The 22,227-nt window shown below is 34.1% G+C and overlaps 1 protein-coding gene across 4 annotated transcripts in view; it reads right to left on the reverse strand.

The window, feature by feature from the left end:
* Positions 1 to 15,124, reverse strand: part of LOC138696462 (CDK5 and ABL1 enzyme substrate 2) — a 36,830-nt gene extending 21,706 nt beyond the window's left edge. For all 4 annotated transcript variants that reach the window (XM_069821464.1, XM_069821463.1, XM_069821462.1 and 1 more), the window contains exons 1-3: positions 13,932 to 15,124; positions 7,635 to 7,758; positions 6,206 to 6,321 (exon numbers count right to left, since the gene is read on the reverse strand). In XM_069821464.1, the coding sequence (XP_069677565.1) occupies positions 6,206 to 6,321; positions 7,635 to 7,758; positions 13,932 to 14,683 (992 nt within the window). In that variant the 5' untranslated portion in view covers positions 14,684 to 15,124. The remainder of the gene's footprint in view (positions 1 to 6,205; positions 6,322 to 7,634; positions 7,759 to 13,931) is intronic.
* Between the last annotated feature and the right edge of the window lie 7,103 nt (positions 15,125 to 22,227).

The raw sequence follows: 22,227 nt of genomic DNA on the forward strand, positions 1-22,227 counted from the left end.
TAGTTTGACAATGCTGACTATTCAGAGTTTTGCCTGACAGGTGAGCTACCATAAATTCCTTGAAGTCCTAGTTATTACTGAAGCCAAATGTGTGTCTCTTGTCAAGAGTCCATTTTATTTATACTTGTTAAGACATCATTCATAGACTAGTTACCGCTTTCAGTTTTGATACTAAATACATTGAAATTAATCTATTATTATTCGTCCTATTTATACATTTATATTGAATGATTCGGTCTACCTTCATAACACATCTCATCAACAATACTCGATAAAGAGTTGAATTAGCTTCCATGCTGCGTTGTATTTATTTTGTCATGTTCCTATAGCAGGAATATTAAATAGGAATTCCTTAAAACAGATTTATATTCACTCCTATGCCTTTATATAGAATGCCAGTACATATACTGTATTTCTTAAGATTTGGTTACTTTATAAACAGTATGTTAGTGCAAGAACTCTTTTTTTCATATTTAATAATTCTGGCATGTGTCAATAAATATGCTTGAGACCTCTGTCTCTCTGAATTACTCTTTACTAACTGGAAACATATTCCAAATTTATATTTTAAAAAAGTATTAAAATATCCTCACAATTTAGAGCATAACAATTCCCGAAATAATCATCCTACATTAAGATTAAGATAAAAATGATTCAATCTATCGCTTGTAAAAATACCTTTATGGTCCTAATAAATTAAGAAATAATTTACATCCAACAGATTTATTTTAAAATGGCCTGCAGTTATTATTTTGAATTTTATTTTACCTTAATAAATTGAGTTAAGGTACAATAAAATTTCATCAAGTTTCAAACAAAGTAATTCCATCTTTCCAACAGGGGGACAATAAATACTTAAAGTAATGCTAAACTCGAAAAACTTATTGACGCAACTTAATTTCATATTCTATACCACTGGCACCAAAAAAAAAAAGTGTCCTATTGTTCATACTGATTCAAGATGAATAGTGTCTTAGTGTTTGTCCGTTCCACTTTTTTTTATTGTCCTTCCCATTTCTATTTCTCTCATTTTTAGTAGGTACTTCACATGTAGTATATGTTTTACTTTAATACATATAATGACCATGAAGATATTTGGATATGTCTTACAAAATTCTTGCTGAAGACCACTGTGGTAACATTCTGCCGCATCTGTAGTTTGTACATTTTGAAATTTTCGTGCTTCAGCTCAGAATTCAGGCAGGGGGAGGGGAGGTTGATGTGCCAATGTAGTTTTCCAGAATATAATAATATTCAAAACATTCTCTAATAGGAGGGGCGTCTGATATTAGCTCTGCAAAAAATCTGATACTGGTACTTCTGTTGCTGGTAAATAAGAAAGAACGAAATATAAAAATTTTTAACCACTTTCGAATTTCAGGTGCTTTGTGTCTCAGCTGCTGATTTGATATACTGTTTGTTTCCTTTAATTTTCCAGAGCAAAAACTGTCCTAAGCGAAATTTACACTCTGTAATTTTAACACTGAGAACATTTATTTTGGTAGCATTGTGTGATGCTATTTCATAATATAACAAGAGCTTTGAAATGATTAACTGCTAACTACTACCTGGGTGAAAGTAGCACTGAAGCGGTTCCTGTGATTTCTCTGAAGTGAAAACCGTTCAATTTATAAGGAATTTTTTTGTGGAGATGCAGTTGATTGTATATGCAAGGTGTAAAAGTGCCTAAACTTACTGACCCCAGTGCTGTCATGGAGGCCACACGAGGCCATATATCGTATGGAACCTACAATTTTTTTTTAATTAATCGTATGGGGAAATGAAAATTTTGTCTGTAAGGAGCCATACGGCATATGGGTGCCTAAGTTTTGTACGTGGAGATGTATACAGATCTTAGATTATCTCTTGCTGTTCCTACTGTACCTACCGGTATTTTGTTTGATGTTCATAAACAAAAAATTATCCACCTCTTTTCAGCACTGGAATCCAGAATTATATAAAATAATGGTTGAAAAACGAGAAGTGCTGCAAATATACACTCCAGGATTCATCGAGACAAGTGTGCATCAATGGTGGTGCTACATGGTGTATTCTTTAAATCAAACTTGTACAATTAAATTGCAAAGCAAAACAATTTTACTTCTTTAATATTAAAAAAAAATAATTAAATGACAATTGGAGAGATAGAGAGAGGAGAGTAAAATATATTTCAAGGGAGAAAACAAGGGGTGGGGTGCATGGCCAAGAAAAAAATTACCATGACAGCACTGACCAAACCTAACCTGTTACAGACTCATGTATGCAAGCTGAAGAAGCTGAGTATGAAGGAAACTACCTCAGCGCTAATCAAGATTTTCAGGTATAACTCCCTGCAAAGTTGATTTGAATAATTTCTAGGGAAAAATTGTTCAGGGGCCGGGCATCGAACCTGGGACCTTTGGTTTAACGTACCAATGCTCTACCAACTGAGCTACCCGGGAACTCTACCCGGCACCGATATATTTCAAGGGAGAAAACAAGGGGTGGGATGCATGGCATGGTGCAGCGCTAGTTTAATTCTTATAGATGAACTATATATATATATATATATATATATATATATATATATATATATATATATATAAAGAACTTCAAGTGTCAATATTGTCTCAAAGGTTTCTGTGTAACAAACTTCATTTAGAAATGCCCATCTGCGATTATGTTAACTGCAGAAGAAGGAAGAAATATTGTCGTAATATGAAGTTACTCAAATTTTCAATTAAGGACAAGGAAAGGCTACAAAAATTATTTTTGATTTCACCCTTATAAATTGAACGATTTTCACTTCAGAAATCACCGTAACTACCTCAGCACTAGTTTATGTAATTTAAGGACCAGTATAAATGAAATTTGATTAAAGTGAGAAAGAAATTCGTAAGGGAGGCGATCAGGAGGGATTGAGGTTGTCTACTAATTCGTTACAAACAACTATTATAGACTATTTCATTTGACTAACGATGATTTGTAGAGAGCAAAATACCTACAGTAGGGTAAAGAATCTAAATCAGTACGTTTATGAGAACGGATATAAAAGTGTCAGGAAAATAACAGAATTACCGTATATTGCAATTAACTCTGCATTGGCAGAGAAACCGCACAGGGTATCGTAAATCTGCTGAAAATTAGAAAATTGTGTAAAAAAATGCATTCAGAGCGAATTTTCCAGCCTGATATCATCTCGCCCACAGTATGGACATAATTCAATACTGTAAGACTGATATGAAACGAATACTAGAACAATTTGTTAGCCAAAGACGATGTTCAGTAGTTATTTAACAACATACAGAGCAAATAAAAGCACAAACGCATATTCTAGCAATAGTTCAGATGAAAAGAAAATGATTAGTACGACCGCTTATTCGTAAAAAGAACACTGCCAGCTGTGTAGCCTACATGAGGCAATATATCAGACCTATGTTATGAACACGTTGAATTTAATGTGGACGAGAAACGTACAGTTATTATTTATCTGCTTCCATATCGCATCATATAATACACCTGTAAAATGAAAACATGTAGGCCTAGCAAAGAGGAAACATGTTTGGGGGGGAGGGAGTTGTAATTCTTCCCCTATCGGATAAATTTCAGAAGAGGAATACCTGCTTTTCCTTCATATTAAAAAATTGTAATCTTGTGCACACAAAATAAATTAGTGCCTTTTCGTGAGCATCATGATGTGCATTCAACAAACGCAGACAAATCTGCTCTTTTTAGTATTTTGTGTTATTTGTTGCTAGTGAGGTATTGTATACTGAAAATTAAAAACAATTAGATATCGTACATCAAATGATGACAGATTATATATTGAACCCAAACAACATTATATCAGCCATGTACCAAAATGTCATCTATGTGTGTTGATGAATTTGGGTAAAACAAGCTTCTGTATGCTACAATTTAGCGACACATCAAAGTCTTATTGTAACATAACCTCACATTACAATGAGAAAGAAATTTGGAGGTGGCATGACGTAAAAAAGTCATCCCACAGTCGTATTACTCTCTCTATGTACTTTTCAAGTACTCTGCCATCTAGTGTTGGTTATTGCAAGCTCATTTCTCGACACTAGCGACGCATAGCGTCCATTATTTTCCAGTTGCGTCCAAATTTAATATAAGCTTGGCTGATCTGTTTTATATATGATCTAGGGTAGTAGTTACAGGGAGAGTTGCCATTATTGTGAAAAGTTTGTGTATTACTGGAAATAAGTCAGTTATAATGTTGCACAGCTCAACAGCATTTCCTTTTATTCTGGAGTGCTCTGGGGAAGGGGGGGATTCACTCTCAAACTCTCCCCTCCTTGATGCGCCATTGCTTTCAAAGAAACTTCTGGAATTGTTCTCCTTGTGCTTTGGAACAGATTTAGCATTGTAACAAATTTTTCTTCACACATTGCAACTCTGCTTGCAAAATGTTAGCTATTTTTCTTCTCGTATATTATCTTGGAGTTCATCTAATGTTCGCGAATTTGATTTATATACTCTGTCTTTTAAAATGGCCCAAAAATAAAAATTGCAGGAAATTAAGTCTGGAGATCGAGCATGCCACAAGCCTGCACTAATTACTCTGTTACCAAAGACATCAGCTATAGCACACAGTGATGTATGAGCTGCAGCACCATCTTGCTAAAATGCGCCATGCATTCATTCTTCTTCAGGCAAGTGAGGAAAAAACTATTTCAAAATTATGGATATGTACCAACCGGATTAAGAAATTGTTTCGTGAAAAAAAAAAACATAAGAGACCAATTCTAGTTGACTCATGGCATACCACACTCCAACCTTAGGATCATGTAGCAAGCTTCGGTGTATGAGTCTTGGATTTGGTTTTTACCAGTATTTTGATTGCTCATTCCGCCATGCATGTGAAGCCATGCCTTATCATTGAAAAACACTAATTGTAGACTTAAATTGCCGATATGTACAGACTCAAGGAACCAGGTGCAAAACTATTCTCCTCTGCAGGTTCCTGTCCTCTAAAAATTGCACTTCTTTCATTCTGTATGGATAAAATTCCAGCAACTTTGTCACTTAATGTGCTGATCCATAGCCGATTTCTGCTTGCTGGGTTAACTTAAAGGCCTTCATGGTGAATGTTCTAATTGAGTACCAATATTATTAAGCTTCTTCTCTGTTAAAACTTGACATCTTCGATTTTTTTCTTATCCATTCCTGTAGTTCTGAATTTGTTGATTATTTTATGAACTGTACATCTGTTAGGCAAATCAATCCCAGGAAAGCATTCCCGAAATGCTCTACAACACTGAGCAGGTGATTAGTTTTTTTTGTGAAGTTAATAACAAATGAAAACTCTCTATTCTGTGCTAAATTTCTGCACTATGACTCATGCACTCACAAACCAAGAGAGTTCAGCAAGCTTCTCGACTGGCTTGCCTTCTTTGTAGCTAACCTTTAATGTATACTTATCACTATTTATGAGTGGGTGCATTGTGCTTCATCGCAGAACTGTGCTGCTGAAAGCAAGTCTGAGTAAGATGATGGCTCTGTAGATATTCTCTTATATGCAGACAGTTTTTGCTCAACAATGGTACTAAAGGGATACAAGGTTGAGGCAATGAAAAAATGACATTAAACTATATTCACACTTTCTGCCACATTTATAAACTTATTAATTAGAATAATTATGAAATTTTTTTAAGTACAGTTCTAACTTTTAGAAGAAACTACATATTCTTTACATTGTAAATGAATTTTATATTCAAATGTATATCTGACGAATTCTATATCCTGAAATATTAGTAGTTTGTGAATTAATTTATACATTTTGGTATTCGTATATTGTGTAATATACAAATTATATTGTCTTATATTTTAATATGAAAAAGTTATATTATATAATTATGGCACATTTTTCTTTCATTATTAAATGGATTTGCATAAGGTCCACAAAATATCAGGTGCACCAGATTGGAGTGGAAGTAATGACTTAGGCGCAAAATGAAATGAAAAAGTTCTGATATAAATCTTTAAATTCGATGGAATCACAAACATCATAAAGAAATTGCTGTAAATTTTCGTATGAAGTTGTTTACCTTCAGAAGTATCCAACATGAATTATAATTCAAATAGCTAGATTATCCTTCATGAAATTCTCCTGTAATAAATTTTATCAGTTCATTGGTCTTGGGTTTTCCCACGCAAATGCACAGACACAGATAGTTTGTGAACACATCTAACAAGGTACCTAGCAACAATGTGATGCTTGAAACTAGCGCTGTCTGGTGGCTCTTCTGATGCTAATTTGCGCTCACGAACCAGGAACTGACGTGATGGCACCAACAGTTGCCCATATGAGATCTCCTGTAGGAAATTCAACAGTAACAACAATTAATAATATTTTACACCATTATCTGATACATCATTAGCCTAACGGCTAAGTGGTAGGTTTCCTTCTAGAATACTAGTTTTTACTGCAACTTTCATTCCCTTACTGCTCCATTTTGGTTACATTTTACGTCATCAATTCTAAATACCCTTCATAACTCATATCTATGTCGTAGCCTTACTTCAAATCCTAGTAATTATTGTGACTTGATATATGAAACTGGTATTTGATTTCCATGAGATTTGCATTTAATCACCATTTTTTAATTCCTATCGTTCATAAAAGAAATGGAAGGGAAAAATATAACAGCCACTATTATGATGCACTCACTGACCTGGTGAGCAACAACAAACGCAAAAATTACCCACTTCAAATATTCACAGACATGGCCAAAGAACCTGGGTATATTACATAAATATGTATACACAAACAAATGCACAAAAAGACACTCACTCATTTGCTGAGGTATACTCCATTACCACGCACATATAACTTGCATGTCAGGTGGTTGTGACATGTATACTACCAGTATATAATTTTAACTTCAAGATTTCCTCGTCCAATTGACATATATTCATTTTACTCAGTGTGTGAATAGGCCTATGTCACTAGACTTCTATGATGAAGATTAGAATGTGAAATTCAATTTTAACTTTTATATTTTTAACACAACTCAAAATGTTTTCAGACATTTACAAAATAATTGTGATTTTACACTGAACATTTGGTTTCACAAAACATACCTAACATAAAAACACTTCTTATACTGAAACAATGTTGATATTAAACATCTCTCTCATACGAAAATCTTTAAGAGGGAATATGAACAAGAATTTGACTCTGTTGGTAAACTGGTGAAAAACAAACAGTCAAGTACCTGCCATTGGGAGGGGAGGGGGAGATTTGAGACTAATTATTATGCACAATTTCAAGTCTCACACACAGTTTGTGTGCACTCGATGTGGGTTTCTTGCATCTTGTCAGCCCACTCAATATGTGAATAAAAAGGGGAAAAATTGAGACGGTAGCGGGTGAAGTTCCTGGGTACTCAGTCGGTAGAGCATTGATGCACTAACCCAAAGGTCCTGGGATTGATACCTGGCCCGGGAACAATTTTTTTCCTTGAAATTATTCTGTATCTATTATTCCTTGATGACAGATAAAAAATTTTGCTCAGAAGGAGTGGGAATTCTCTAATTCATTTTCTGAATTCCTAGCTATGCTGGTAATAAAAATGTTGCATTATTTTAATTGATTGGATTCGATGATAAGAAAAAATAATACAAACCTGTCCTTCTTGCCCTTTCTCCAAACCAAGCAGGTCAAAAGGATCAAGTCCATCACTAATTGCTGACAGAGGCCGTGGGCCTGATGCATGCCGCCGTCTGCCCCCATCTTTCCTGGGATCGTTTCTGGAATGTACAGTACACATATAAACATACTGTCCTAAGAAGAGAAGATGAGCTGAACAACAAATGTGTTAAATTAGGAATGAGTGTGAGAACCAGTAAGTAGCATTAAGCTGCATATTATTTTGCCACACTTATGTTTCAAAACTCCGAATCTATGAAATTGAAATTACATATAAAATTATATATAAAATGCCAAATAATGCAAAAAACAATGATTTTAATAAATACACAGATTGCTTGATAATTGATTGTTCATTAAATTCTTCACACACAAAGTCCCAGCAAATGTCTCCAGTATTTGTCAACAGATCAGAGAAAGCTAAAGTTTCTGCTTTTTCTGCCACAAGATTTATTTTTCCACATGTACATTTTCAAAATGTGTTCACATTCACACACTGAACATGTAACCATTGCAAAACACAACACACGTAATAAAATGGTGAGAACTGAATCTCGTAGAATAACATAAACAGGAGTGATGATATAAGCTTAAGCATTAGGGACTTACCAGCCATGCAGATAAGGAGAGATGAACTCATGAGAACAGTCGAATTGGCATCTTTAGTGGTTAATCATAAAACAGGGATATACAAGTTTTTAGGCTTTTACGTTGACTGTGATTAGGATTATGCTCTTGAGTAATTCACCATGTCACTTGACATCTCCAACATTTTGGAACAATATGCAGGTTCCATCATCAGAATGAGACCAGAGAGGTCGCTTACTCTGCTGGACTCGTTATGCCAGGCTAATCTGGATGACTGAGCAGGATGAGGTGGATTACCCAAAAGCCTAATTCTAATAAGCCAGGGATGTCCAATTTTGAAAACAGTCATTCCATGAAAAGTGAGCCTGTTTTAGGATATTTATATTTTTAGCATAAATTAGACCTCGGATTTTAGGTTTCATGCTATTTTTTCCTGAAGGAATAAATAAAAACCAATGATGTAGATACACGTTTAATGAAAAGTTATACCACTTGGCAGAGTTTAACTATGCCTAAAAATGTCTATTTTTCCCATTAGTGCCTTATTTTGTGTTTTTTTAAACTAAAATTTTATGGATTAAATATTTCCGGAGTTCTTCGGAATTTGTTAATTTCCCGGAAAAATACGAAGTTGTAATTTCATGATTTTTTTGTAATTTAAGAAATTAATTTTTTTAAACAAAAGTATTGCAAGCAATCCATCCCATCTGAATCAACTTTGAGAAAGAACTACCTTCATTCTGCATATGAGTCCACTCCACATACAATTCGTGAAAGCACTGGAAATTCCTTCATTTGGTTGTACCGGTATGTAGATGAAACCAGTGATGTTATGGTGAGGTATATAGGAAATGTCATTATCGGCAAAGTGGATCCATATGAACCTTCATCTCCTCATCTCCCTTGTTCAAAGCAGCTAGATAAAGTCAAAAGCCACACCATCGCACATTTTATTAACAAAAGTCTACAACTGCTGCTTCCTACTGGTATTTATGAATCTAAAGTTCTTTTGAGTAGCGATGCTGCATCTTACATGGTTGCTGCTTCACCTCTCCTGAAAGCCAGCCATCCTAATATGGTCCACATAACCTGTCTAGCCCATGCATTATACAGAGTTGCTGAAACCATCAGAAATGAATTCCCTAAAATTAATAGCCTTGTGTCCGACAAATATTCAATTTCTCTTCCTCCAAAACCTGTAATCACTCACTGGGGCACCTGGATTGATGAAGTAGAGTATTATGCTGAACATTTAGAAGATGTTTCTGGTGTGGTGAATGCATTGCCAGAAGAAGTGCAACATGTGTGAAAGCTGTGAAAGAACTACTGCAAGATAGCACCTTGAAGAGGGATATTGTTTACGTCCAATCAATTTTTTAATTTTCATCTCACTATATAATGTAACTTGGAGCAAGGGGAGAAATCCCTTCAGGAACAAATTTCAATCATTAAGGAAGCAGAAACTAAAGTAAAAAGTGCAAAAGGAAGGGCAGCGACAAGATTAGGGATAAATGGAGTAATGTATTAAGAAAAAAATCTTGGATTTTCAATTCTGAATAGTGTATGTGATGTTATGAATGGGGAAGATGTAGATCTTTCGGAACAAATTTAATAAGCATGGCAAATATTACTAAGTCTAAATATGCACTTATCACGTCAGTGTCAGTTGAAAGGCCTTTTCAGCTTACAAAATTATTCTTTCAGATAGAAGATGCAGTTTAACACTTGAAAATCTATTAAAAAAAATTGTGATGTATCCCAATTCCAACTTTAAATAGGATAGCACCAGAAGAATGAGAGCCTCGAAATAATGTAAAAACATGACAATAATTTTACTTTGTGATCTATAAATAGATTTATTATAGTTAATTAATTGTATTTCTTTTATTAATGTGATATTTCTTACATCCATTTTACTGTTAATGATAGTGATATGTGGTATTACACATTTGTGAATGCCTAAAATAATATTTTAGAACCTATTTTACAGTTTTTAAAGCCTAATTTAGGTGCCTAAATTACATTTTTAGAGCTTAAAAATCCGATGTCTAATTATTATAGTATACTAAATGAAAACTAAAAGCTTATATTTTTCAATACTGATATTGCTTGTTCCGCAAGTAGGATTTTATAAGTAATCAAATTTGCATATAATCAAAACATCTGATTTCCTGAAAAAAAAAAAAAAAATTGTAGGTATTAATCCTCACAGTTGACACATGATAACCAGCTAATTATTTTCCTCCAAAAGTTATTCTCCAATGTATTACTAGTCTGATTAAACAGTATTATTCAATGCCAAAAGAAATCAGGCCTATTCACGTTGTTACTGATATTTCGTAAAGAAGTATGCATTTGTCTGAACCATAACAAAAAAAAAAAAAAAAAGTATTTATATGAAAATAATAATTTGTACAATGGTGATATTTCATATTTTCTAATTAAAGACATTACTCAACTCATATCACTTTCTTTAACACCAGCAAATTTTCATTTATTTTTAATTAGTGTTATGGTCCAGACACCTTAATTGAGATAACTACTGAAGCTTTCCTGGCAATGTGATAACTCAAACTTTTCTCGGGCTTCCAGCCAGGTCATAAGTTGGTGATCCACCGACATTTCGAGGATGTTCATCTTCAGGGTTAAATGATAACTAAGGGTACCCAGCTCCTTAATTTATAGTGCCAGAGGGAGGAGTCAGCCGAGGAGCTGTGCGCTGATTGGCTCTTATTAGTGCGGACCGCGGCATGAATGCGGCCAATGTGTCGTCTTTCTTTGTGCTGTTCGGCTGATTGACCGCGGGTCTCACAATGGACTCAGCAGATGAATTCTTATGTGTCCTCTGCTGATGATGGCCCGTTGTCTGGGCATTAAGAAATTTAATAGCTGCTGTTCACGCCGCGCTTAGTTGGAGACCCGAGTCCCGATTCAGGTTACCGCGTTCTGCCGCTATGGCCAGGGTTTCCTTTACTCTTCTATCCCAGTAGCCCGAACACTTCACCAGGACCTCGGTGTTTTTAAAATTAGCCCTATGGCTTTTTTCAATACAGTGTTCAGCCAATCCGGATTTTTCGGGCTGCATCAATCTGATGCTTCTTTGATGTTCTGAAAGACGCGTAGTTATTGTGCGTCCTGTCTGTTTAATGTAAGCAGCCTCACATTCACACGGAATGCAGTAGATCCCTGGTACTCTGAGGCCTAGATCATCTTTTACTGATCTGACCTTATTCTTAATTTTCGGTGGAGGTTTGTGGATTGTTTTTATTCCATGTTTGTAGTCTGCTTATCTTTCCCGACAACTTCTCTGTGAATGGTACACAGGCTATGGCTGGTTTTTCCGCTTCTTGTGAGTCCGTGATGGGCTGCTGCTACTTCTTCTTGTGTCTTTCTCCATTCAAAGAGGTCATGTCTTTAGCTAAATATCCATTCTGCTGGAGGGTGAGTTTCAAGTGTTGAAATTCAGTGTCTAATTGCTCCGGGTCCGATATAGAAACTGCTCTATGGGCCAGTGTGTTTAGTATGCCCATCCGTTGCGCTTTGTGATGGAAACTATTTGCGTTCAGATACAAGTTGGTGTGTGTGGGTTTACTGTATACTGCATGGCCAAGAGATACGTTGCTATTTCTGGAGATAAGGATGTCCAGAAATGAGAGTTTACCGTCCATTTCAACCTCCATAGTGAACTGGATCTGGGGTCGTAGACTGTTTATATGCCTGAGAAAATCTTCTGAAAACTTGCAATTGACGACTTATGCCTTTCGTACTGTGCACCATAGATATAGGCCTACTCTTCACATGTATCTACCGGTACTTCTCCTTTGTGGCAATTTATCAATTTTGTAAATCTTGTATTAATTAAGTTTCTCAGTTTATTTTGTGAGTAACTTATTCATAGTTATTTGATTTTGTAAAGCATCTACTGGTACAGAGGCCTCAAACTAGGAAGCTGCCTGGATAGGGGAAGTAGTAGAGCTAACGGAGGGGGCCCACCTAGGCTCCAATACCCAGGTATAGTCATATTATCTGAAAAGTTGACCTCTTGACAATGTATTCAAGATTACCCTCCCTATGCAGCCTTCTCAACTGTTATTAGAACTGAGCTGTACCGTTATAATCCACAGTGCACAGCAGTAAGCGGACAGTGGTAGGGGAGAAGTGCTCTATGCGCCTGCACGAACGAAACAGCTTGCTAGTTTGAGGCATCTGTACTGTATAATTTTTTTAGTTTCTTAATTTGTTAAGTGAGTATACATAGTTTATTAATGATTTTCACTTGGTTAAGTTACATGATGTCCGTGTTGTAAAAGATAATTAGATGAATATAGCAGCAGGGACGATTTATATACACTTGTTTATTAGTTAAAAAAAGAGAATTTCAAACTTAGCAAGTAAAGAAGTTTGAATCTTTAAAATAAATGCGATAGGGTGAAAACTTGCACTAAAACCAGAAGTAAGTGTAAGTTAAACCAACATGAGTTGAATAGTTATATGATAGAAAATTTGTTATTAAATTGTGTAAATATTGTGTATTATCACTATTTGTGCATGTATCAGTTTTAATATTAAGTTTATGTACTTTTTAACTATTAATAAATAATACTAATATTAATATATGATGTCCGAACTGTAATGGCAAATGTCTGGACCATAACATGTTTTGAAAATTTACTGTGTTAGTCTAATTATTTAATATTTGAGAGTGAGCATTGTTGTCAAGTTATCTTTTAACATTTATGGACAAGAAAAAAAAATATAATAGGGTACACTGTAAAATTGTGACAACTCAGAATTTTGCATGGTTGTTTCAAAATGACACAGATAGCCTTTTATGTAAGTCTGAACTGTAACGGGGCCATTTTTCTTTATTTCTTGTATGCCCAATGTTGACATGAGATTAAAAATATATCACAGAATAGTACTTTTTAAAGGTAATTAATACACATAAACACTTCTGCAAATGTTTCTTAACAACGAATTAAGGACTCTTAAAGCATGTAAATGTCTGGACCATAACAATGGAATGGCTGAAAATGCACATATGTACAGAAAAAGAAATCGTGTGGCAGAACAAGGGAAAACTTCTGGCGTAAGTTTCTTGGCTGCCCAGTTTCGTATAGAAAAACAATACTTAGCTTAAATTTAGTGAATAGGTTTAATGAAACAGATTCTGTAAGTTATGTGTCATAAAATGGGCAGTAGTTCTAGCAGCTACTGTGAGGGTGAATACTGAATGTTATTAATATAACATAGTACGGAAGTTTTAAACCAACGTAGTGTCGTGAGCTTGCGGGTGCAGACAGTGACAGTAAAGAGGTCGCTGCTTGTCGGCCAACAGAAACATCATTCGCTAGTGTTCATCGTAGAAGTAATGAAGTGTGAATGTTAACTATGTCAATGCGTAAAGAGGTGTCAAACTTGATTAAAAATGAAGTTACTCTTACTGAACTCAGTTACTGTTAATGTAAGTGACTCATGCCGCTATCATTTCAGCTGTCCGAACAGAACCAGATCCCTAAAAGAATAGAGTAAGAACTAATTACGGTACTTAATGCAAATTCGTGCTCTCTCCTGTTGGGTAGGTATATAACATTTTCGTTATCATTGTCGGTAAAAACTCTGTTAATCCTGTAATACATCATAATAGGCTGAAATATAGTCACTTCTAAAGACAAAACATTTTTACCTGTTTGATCGAAACCCTTTATTATATGGCAGTGTAGAAAATACCAAAAATGGAATATGTTTCGCGGAGACCAGAACCAGACGTTCATCTTGAAAATGTTGTCCTCTTGTGGGACGAACAAAACGAACTTCCTTGGTAGGGGGAGGAGATGAAACTTCTGGAATAATCTTACTACGCCCTACTGTTGATCCCAAGCTCTCACTGCTGCTGAAATTGTGATAGTGTTTGTCTTCCACAAGAGATGACTGATGATGGATAAGCTTCCTTTTCTGGCCACTGGATCCAAACTTTCTTTCCAAACCACCATGATCACTACCGGAGGTATTTGTCCTCTCACGAAATGAATGAGTTATAGTGCTTAAAGTTCTTTGCAGTACTTGTGTATCCTGCTCAGGTACTTTCAGGGGTGTAAGAGTTGTCTCACTAGGATTGGAGTCCGAACTGTTCGAATGATGATCAGGAGATTTTCCATGTTCCTGAGGGGACCGCTGCTCTTTTCGATTGGTCTTAATGTATTCTGTCACTCTTTCAAGTTCTTTAATTTTTAAACTGTCGGTATCACTTTCACAATCACATTCATTTCCTTCTTGATCTAGTTTAGACTCTCTTGTAAATGCGCCATTTCTATTCAAAAACGAAAACTTTGTATCTCTGTGTGTCCCGTCTAACGATATATTGGACAGAAATGTCAAAGCTGCTATTCTACGTCTGGAACGATTTCGCTTAAGAGACGTAGCCATCTCCAAAGCCATAAATTTTATAGATATACTTCTATAATCTCAGGTAGACTACTGCAAGATACGTCACAATTCTTACCTACACAAATATTTCATCGGCCATTAAGGGAATAAAAGAACTAAATAAAGGATCTATAATTCCACAAACTACCATTATTACTCTATTATTGTCATTAGCATCCTCCGCAATTTCCATCGCTTCACATTGAACCAGTGTAGAATATGACATGAATTATCACGTTAACGACAAGAAATATGCGTTCCGGGTAAAAATTTCCTCATAATATTTCCATTGTGTCAATCTGCCATAACAAACTACTTTCCCAAATTATGTATTTAGATACATATTTGCGATTGCCTCAATATTCACACTATGTAATCACAAAGTCGCTGGTAATCACAAGCATCTATACCCATCTCATTAAAACCTTCCATAGTGTCTTCAGTGCAGAATGCCCAACTCCAGAAAAACAAAATCCGCTACTGTTGTGGCTCTGATGTCTGATCGCATATTGAATAAATATAGAGCAATCAGAAATACGTTAAGGATCATACAAATAGATTTGATTGTGTTTCTTGGTATGATTTATATTGTTTGAAAATCAAAGCTGTAAATTATATTCTTTTTATTTCATATATTTATTCACAAATGCTTAAACTTCAATAAAGAGGCAGTTTTTAACAGAAATATAAGTAGTACCGTACTTACAAATGGTTTTTGGAGAACCCGGAGGTTCATTGCCGCCCTCATATAAGCCCGCCATCGATCCCTATCCTGAGCAAGATTAATCCAGTGCCTGGCATCATATCCCACCTCACTCACATTCATTTTAATATTATCTTCCCAGCTATGTCTCGGCCTCACAACTGACACTCTATAAGCAGTGTCTAATAATATTATTTTATTGTAATATATTGTTCTTATTTTATGAAGAGATGGAGAAACTGCAGTTAGTATCCCGCAAAAAATTTTTCAAAGTCCAAAGATGGGACACTGCGCATGCGCAAGACACAGACAAGTAAAGGAGCTACCACACCATAGATAAAGCTGGTGCTCCAACAGTAACATGTACTTAAACCGTTTTAGCAGGTACGTTTCACAATAGCTGAGACTCAACATAACAAATGGCGGCAGTTATATTGCATCGTTTAGAGCCGTTTTCTCCAAAGATAGTTAAACTTGGGATAAATTAAACCCGTTCAACTTTACTATTCAGTTTAAACATGCTTCCATTTTCTCCATAAATATCCGACAGCCCACCCGTTTAAATTAATGTTGGCACTAGATGCCCATGGCTTCTCATGTGTTGGCTACACTGAATAACTAGCCAATCGGAGCCAAGATTACTGATGGCGCGTCAGATTTTCAATATGTCAGCCACAGATCACGATGTCAGTTGTTTACAGAGAATTAATGCTATAATCAAATCAACGCGAATAAAGAAGGAATGCATCTACTAGTTTCACAAATAAATAAATCATTTATACCCATGTGAAGTGTTGTGTATCATTTAATCAGCTGTTTTCTTGAATTTATTGGAAAGCTTTCTCGATTCCACTTTTCTCTGATAGACATCGTACAATAATTTGTGTCTTCTGTTAATGTGCATTATCTGGTGGCATGTGTGGATCCATTTTAATATAAAAATTAATTTCCTTTAGTTTATTCCTTTCCCTCCGAAAATCACGATCTTAATAAATTTCAAGAAAACTTCCAGCTTTTTAACGTGTTCGGTAACCCACTAAATTAGGCCTAACTGATGTACCCAGGATCTTGATAATTCTAAGGGAAATAGCTTTTATTTTTAACATTGTAGTATGTGACCTTATCTATTTATGTAATATTCACAGGCCCTAATGTATAGTTGGCTAGATTGGGCAAATACCCAGAGCAAAGGAGCAAGAGAAAGTATTTTAAAGTAGGATGTTGAAATAATTGTTAAATACATGCTCAATAAAAATGAATATTTATAAATAATGTAATAAAAACAGCTTTTTGTTTGGTGAATTGGCACAATTATTGTTTCAAATTTTTGTTTGGTAATGGAAGGGATTAAGTTAAAGAAAGAGGTTAGGGTGCCAACATTTGCTCAGTCCTGTTTTCCAGTGACCTAAACCCAGGACCTAAATATTCATAATAGGTGTCATCCTCTTGTATTATTTTTATTTCAGTAAACGGTTGGTTGCACTGTATAATTGCTTCATCGTCCATTATGAATTTTGATCAGATTATCATAAGCTGATTAACGTACACTGTAAGGTCCTGTGTTTAGACATGGAGAATTCAGGGAAGAAAGTAAGAATTTTAGTCCAGTAGAAATTGATTTACTGCTCTCTTTACTTAGTACAAAGAAAGATATATTAGAGTGTAAGAAAACTGATAGTGTATCTTTAAAAGACAAAGAAAAAGCTTGGCAAGAGCTAGCAGAAAGTTTCAATGAAATTAATGGAACTGTAGTACTGGTAAGAGATTAAAGGGGGAAGTATGAAAACCTCAAAAAGACCTGTAAAAGGAGATTTTCCGAAGATAAAAAAAATACACATCAGGTGCAGGTGGAGGTCCGAATCAACCGAACTTAATAATAACTTATATTAAAATAAAAGAGATTATTGGCACAATACAACTTGAGGGGCTACCATCTGTATGTGACTCAGATTGTCCTGGCAAGTCATCACTACTCGCATCTGTGGAGCATCCATCTGCAAACATTGGAAAAGCACAATTTCCTCCTCAAATCCAATCAATTCAAAATTCCAATGTAATTCCCTTTTCATCTGTGAATCTGTACAAGTCTGTAGCTTCTGAATCCCAAGCATTTGTCGCAAGTGACGATTCAAATCCCACTGATCAGGTAATTGAAGATATATACCAATAGCATCTCAGGATAATATACAAATTAATGAAGTAGAAGCCATTCCATGTAGCAGTCAATTGGCACAATTCAGTATTCGGGACCTGAGGAAACCTACTTCCACTCCACTCCTAGTAAAGAAGAAAAGACCATCACTAGACAGTTCATTGACAGGAAATAAACTTATGGCAAGAAAAACAAGTTCTGCAGTTACAAAAACAAGCAACAGAGGATCAAATTCAGTTCCAAAGGATGGAGCATGAATTTAAAGTACCGGTAACATAAATATGAAAGAAGAACATAGAGTGAAGATGAAACTCACAGAACTTCATATAAAAAAATAAGGAGTTTGATCATGAGATGAAAAGAAGAATTCTTGAACTTGATGTTAGGAATAGGGAATTGGACCTTAAAACAAACAGCTAACTGAAATCACAAGATTTTGAAGTAGTTATGGTGTTTATTTTGTTCAAGTCTATATGTTCTTTTTTATTTAAATTAAAAAATTTAATCTAACACATTAAATCACATTAGGTAACTTATATACTGATAACTTCAGTTTTGTAGTGGTTGTAATATGTTATGATGTCATTTTGATATTTTCATAATGTCATTCGGTTTATATCATTCGAATATAAACGAATATAAACAACCTCAAATGGTTAAAAAACGTTTTTTTACCACGGAAAGAGTAATGGAATTCTGTTATAATATAAACAATATTGATTGGGAATCCCTCTTTAATGTTAAAGACCCTATAGCTGCTCAAATTTTTAATACATTTTTTAATTTATTATTAGAATATTTTAATTTAACTTTCCCAATCAAGAAAGTAAAACTGAATAAAAGTAAAAAACAACCAAACAAATGGTATTCAGAAGAATTAAAACAGATGAAAACCCAACTACTAATACTACATCACATCAATAAGGTGACAGATCTGCCCATGGCTAAAAATAAATTAAATGAAATTAAGAAACAATACAGAAGCCAATTAACTCAAGCAAAACTGGATTATAATACCAAATTAATCGTAAACTCCGATAACAAGTGTAAAACTGCCTGGAATCTCATAAATAGAGAAAGATCCAGTAACACTCAAAATCATACAAAGAATCATAATATATCGCCGGAACAGTTCAATGAATTTTTCATTGACTCAGTGGACATAATCAAATCCAGAATTCAACGCTCTGAACTATCTCCAATGGATATACTAAACAGAAATGACAAAATCTCCTGTACTTTTAAATGGAAAGATGTCACCACCGAGCAGGTATGGGATACAATAAATACCTTGAAAAAATCAAATTCAAAAGACGTTTATGATATGTCAAATGATTTTTTAAAAAAAGTTAAAAATTCCATATATATTCCTCTAACACATATGATCAATATTTGTCTACAACAAGGCATATTTCCCGATCAACTAAAAATTTCGAAAGTAAACCCAATATATAAAAAAGGCAATAGAACAAGTCCAAGTAGTTACAGGCCAATCTCTATCATTCCTGCGTTATCTAAGGTATTTGAATATGTAATTTTCAATCAAATTTATGATTATTTTGAAAATTCAAATCTCTTTAGTACTAACCAATTTGGCTTTAGGAAAAGTAAATCAACAAATGATGCAATAGAGCTTTTAATAACGGAAATTTTAAGAAATTTTGAAAATAGGTCACCAGTTAATGCTACATTCTCCGATCTCACTAAAGCTTTCGATTGTGTTGATCATAATTTAATTTTATCAAAATTAGAATTTTATGGTATTCGAGGGAACACACTAAATATTTTTAGAACCTATCTTCATGGGAGAAGTCAATTAGTTGCTATAGGTGAAAATTGGTCAAGTCTCACCACTACACATTATGGGGTTCCTCAAGGGTCAATAATTGGTCCCCTATTATTTTTAATAGCAATAAATAATCTTCCAGAATTCATTAAAGCAATAACAATTATGTATGCAGATGACACTACTTTCCTATGTTCTTCCTCTGCTCTAAATCAATTACATGCTCTCAACAACGACACTCTATCACAGATGGCTTTATGGTTTGAATCTAATGGCTTCTTGCTTAATCAAGAAAAAACCATCAACTTAACTTTCAGCCTAAACTATCTAATAAATAAGGACAACAAACTCAACTACACAAAATTTCTGGGACTTTTTATAGACTCCAGTTTAACATGGGATAAGCACATCGAGTACATATGCACAAAGCTATCAAGAGTTTTATATTTGCTAAAGAAATTATCTACTTGCATTTCTCAAAATTATTTAAGATGTGCCTAATTTTCTTTCTTTCAGTCGATAATTCGATATGCCCTAATTTTCTGGGGAAATGGAACCAAAATTGGAAGCATCTTGATTTTACAAAAGAAGGCCATTAGAATTTTATGTAAATCAAATTATCTGGAACATTGTCGGCCACTTTTCAGACAATCATGGATTTTAACAATCATAAATCTGTATATATATATATGATCTAGTACTTTACACTAGACAAAATATCGACATTTACTCATTAGTGGCCAATATACATGATCATGAAATTAGAAATACTCAACAAATTAATATTCCATATTGTAGATTACACAAGAGCAATACAAACTTTTTAATTATGGGGATGAAATTATATAATAAGCTCCCAAGTCAATATTATAAATTACCAATCAATAGTTTCAAAACTAGATTTTACAATTGGTTATTAAATAATCCCTTTTATTCTGTTGCTGAGTTTTTTAACACAAATTTGTATGACTTGTATTTTAATAAATAAGTTTTAATTGCAATTTAGTTAGTTTTCTTCAATTTAAAAGTTTAAAATTATTTCATGTTTTCATTGTATTACTTAAATTTTACTGTTTCTGTTATTAGTGTTTTTGTAAATGTATTTATATGTCTTTTTTCAATGTATTCTGACGAAGCCTAAAACTCTATGTCTAATGGCCAAATAAATTGAATTGAATTGAATTGTATTAATAATACCATTATGTTGAATATTATCACATCAGGTTATCATGCTACTTAAAACAGAAGATATTTAAACTTATGTAGCTTCTTAAATAATTGAATAACAAGTTAATCAGTAGGTAGTTTAACTTAATTCCAATTTAAAAACGAAATTTATTGCATGTTATCACCTATCACATAATTTATATATGGCTTATTTATAATATAGTAATAATACATGAGAAAAAAACAGTAGGCTAGGCCTAATTATAACATGACATCAAAATGTTCATAAATCAATTGTTAGTTTCATTTCTAATTATTTTAATAGACATGAACATAATGTGACAGTATATTCCCTCCAGCTAATTTCTTATATGTTATAAAATAAACACACTGCATATTTCAAGTAATTAGTTACTTTCTTTCATTGAAATCCGACATTAATATAATTTTGATACAAATGCAGATTTATTTCAACTTGTAACATCACTGCGTAATTAAAATAAAGTGGGATTTTTACATAAATTGTGACTACACTATAATGTGTTAAAATATTTGTGTATCAGTAGTAATATTTTATACAACACAGTTACAGTTAAGTCATGTCATCGTTAGATTCTATGTTATGGTGGTTGTGTTGCATCTAAAGCTACACCACACAAGATAATATGTCAGATTTAAAAAAATAACAATTTTAGGCTTAATAATTTATGGTGTAAGTTACTGGTACAGGGTACTGCTTAATTTTCAGTGAAGTAAAGTTATAATACTTTTGAAAATATCCAAGTTTAACATGAATAATAAACAATGTTACATGTACTACAGTGAATGAAACTTACTTTATGTTAATTTCGTCCCTTTGTTTCACTGATTCACAAACAAATTTTAGTCATGAACGTACTGATGGATAAGGTGCTGGTAATGCTTAATTTCCAGTGAAGTAAAGTTATAATATACTTTTGAAAATATGCAAGTTTAACATGAATAATAAACAATGTTACATATACTGCAGTGAATGAAACTTATTTTATGTTAATTTAATCTCTTCCTTCACTGGTTCACCAACAAATCATGGAAGTACTGATGGATAAGATGGTTTCGCCTGACATTATTTTCTGCTACATTTGGGTGGTTGTTAGCTGCTTGAGGGAAGTTATGCACAGCGTTAATGTCATCCAGCTGGTCATCAGTAACAGGAGGTATATTTTCATTCTCATTGCAAGCTATATTGTGTAAAATAGCTGTTGCCACAATTACACTTTGAATTCTGTCCAATTTTAATCTGATTCCAGTAGCTAAAACAGGAAATCTTTTCTATACCCCATAGCTCCTCTCTACTCGACTTCTAGTCCTTATGATGGCCTCTTGAAAAAGTTGTTCCTCTGGCGTGTGTGTAATTGTCAGTGATGTAATGAGATAATTTTGTACAGCATATCCACTATCTCCAACTAGAATGGCTGCACCAAATTCTCCATCTTCAAATCGCCTCTTAATTCTTGAAGAATTAAAAATATGTGAGTCATCAGATGAGCCTGGCCACCTAGCCACAATGTCTCGAATCAGCAAGGAAGAATCAGACAATTTGCACATTAATTGAAAAAAATTTCTTGCAATTTCTGAAGATTTCTGCATCTCCTCCACTGGTGATTGTATTTTCACATGTGTTCAGTCAATTGCACTTATATAGTTAGGAAAATGCGAAATCGTATAAATTCCGTGCTTAACCCTTGCCGTTCCTTTAGGTGTTGTTG

The sequence above is a fragment of the Periplaneta americana genome, chromosome 3 (assembly GCF_040183065.1).
Source record: "Periplaneta americana isolate PAMFEO1 chromosome 3, P.americana_PAMFEO1_priV1, whole genome shotgun sequence".
NCBI lineage: Eukaryota > Metazoa > Arthropoda > Insecta > Blattodea > Blattidae > Periplaneta > Periplaneta americana.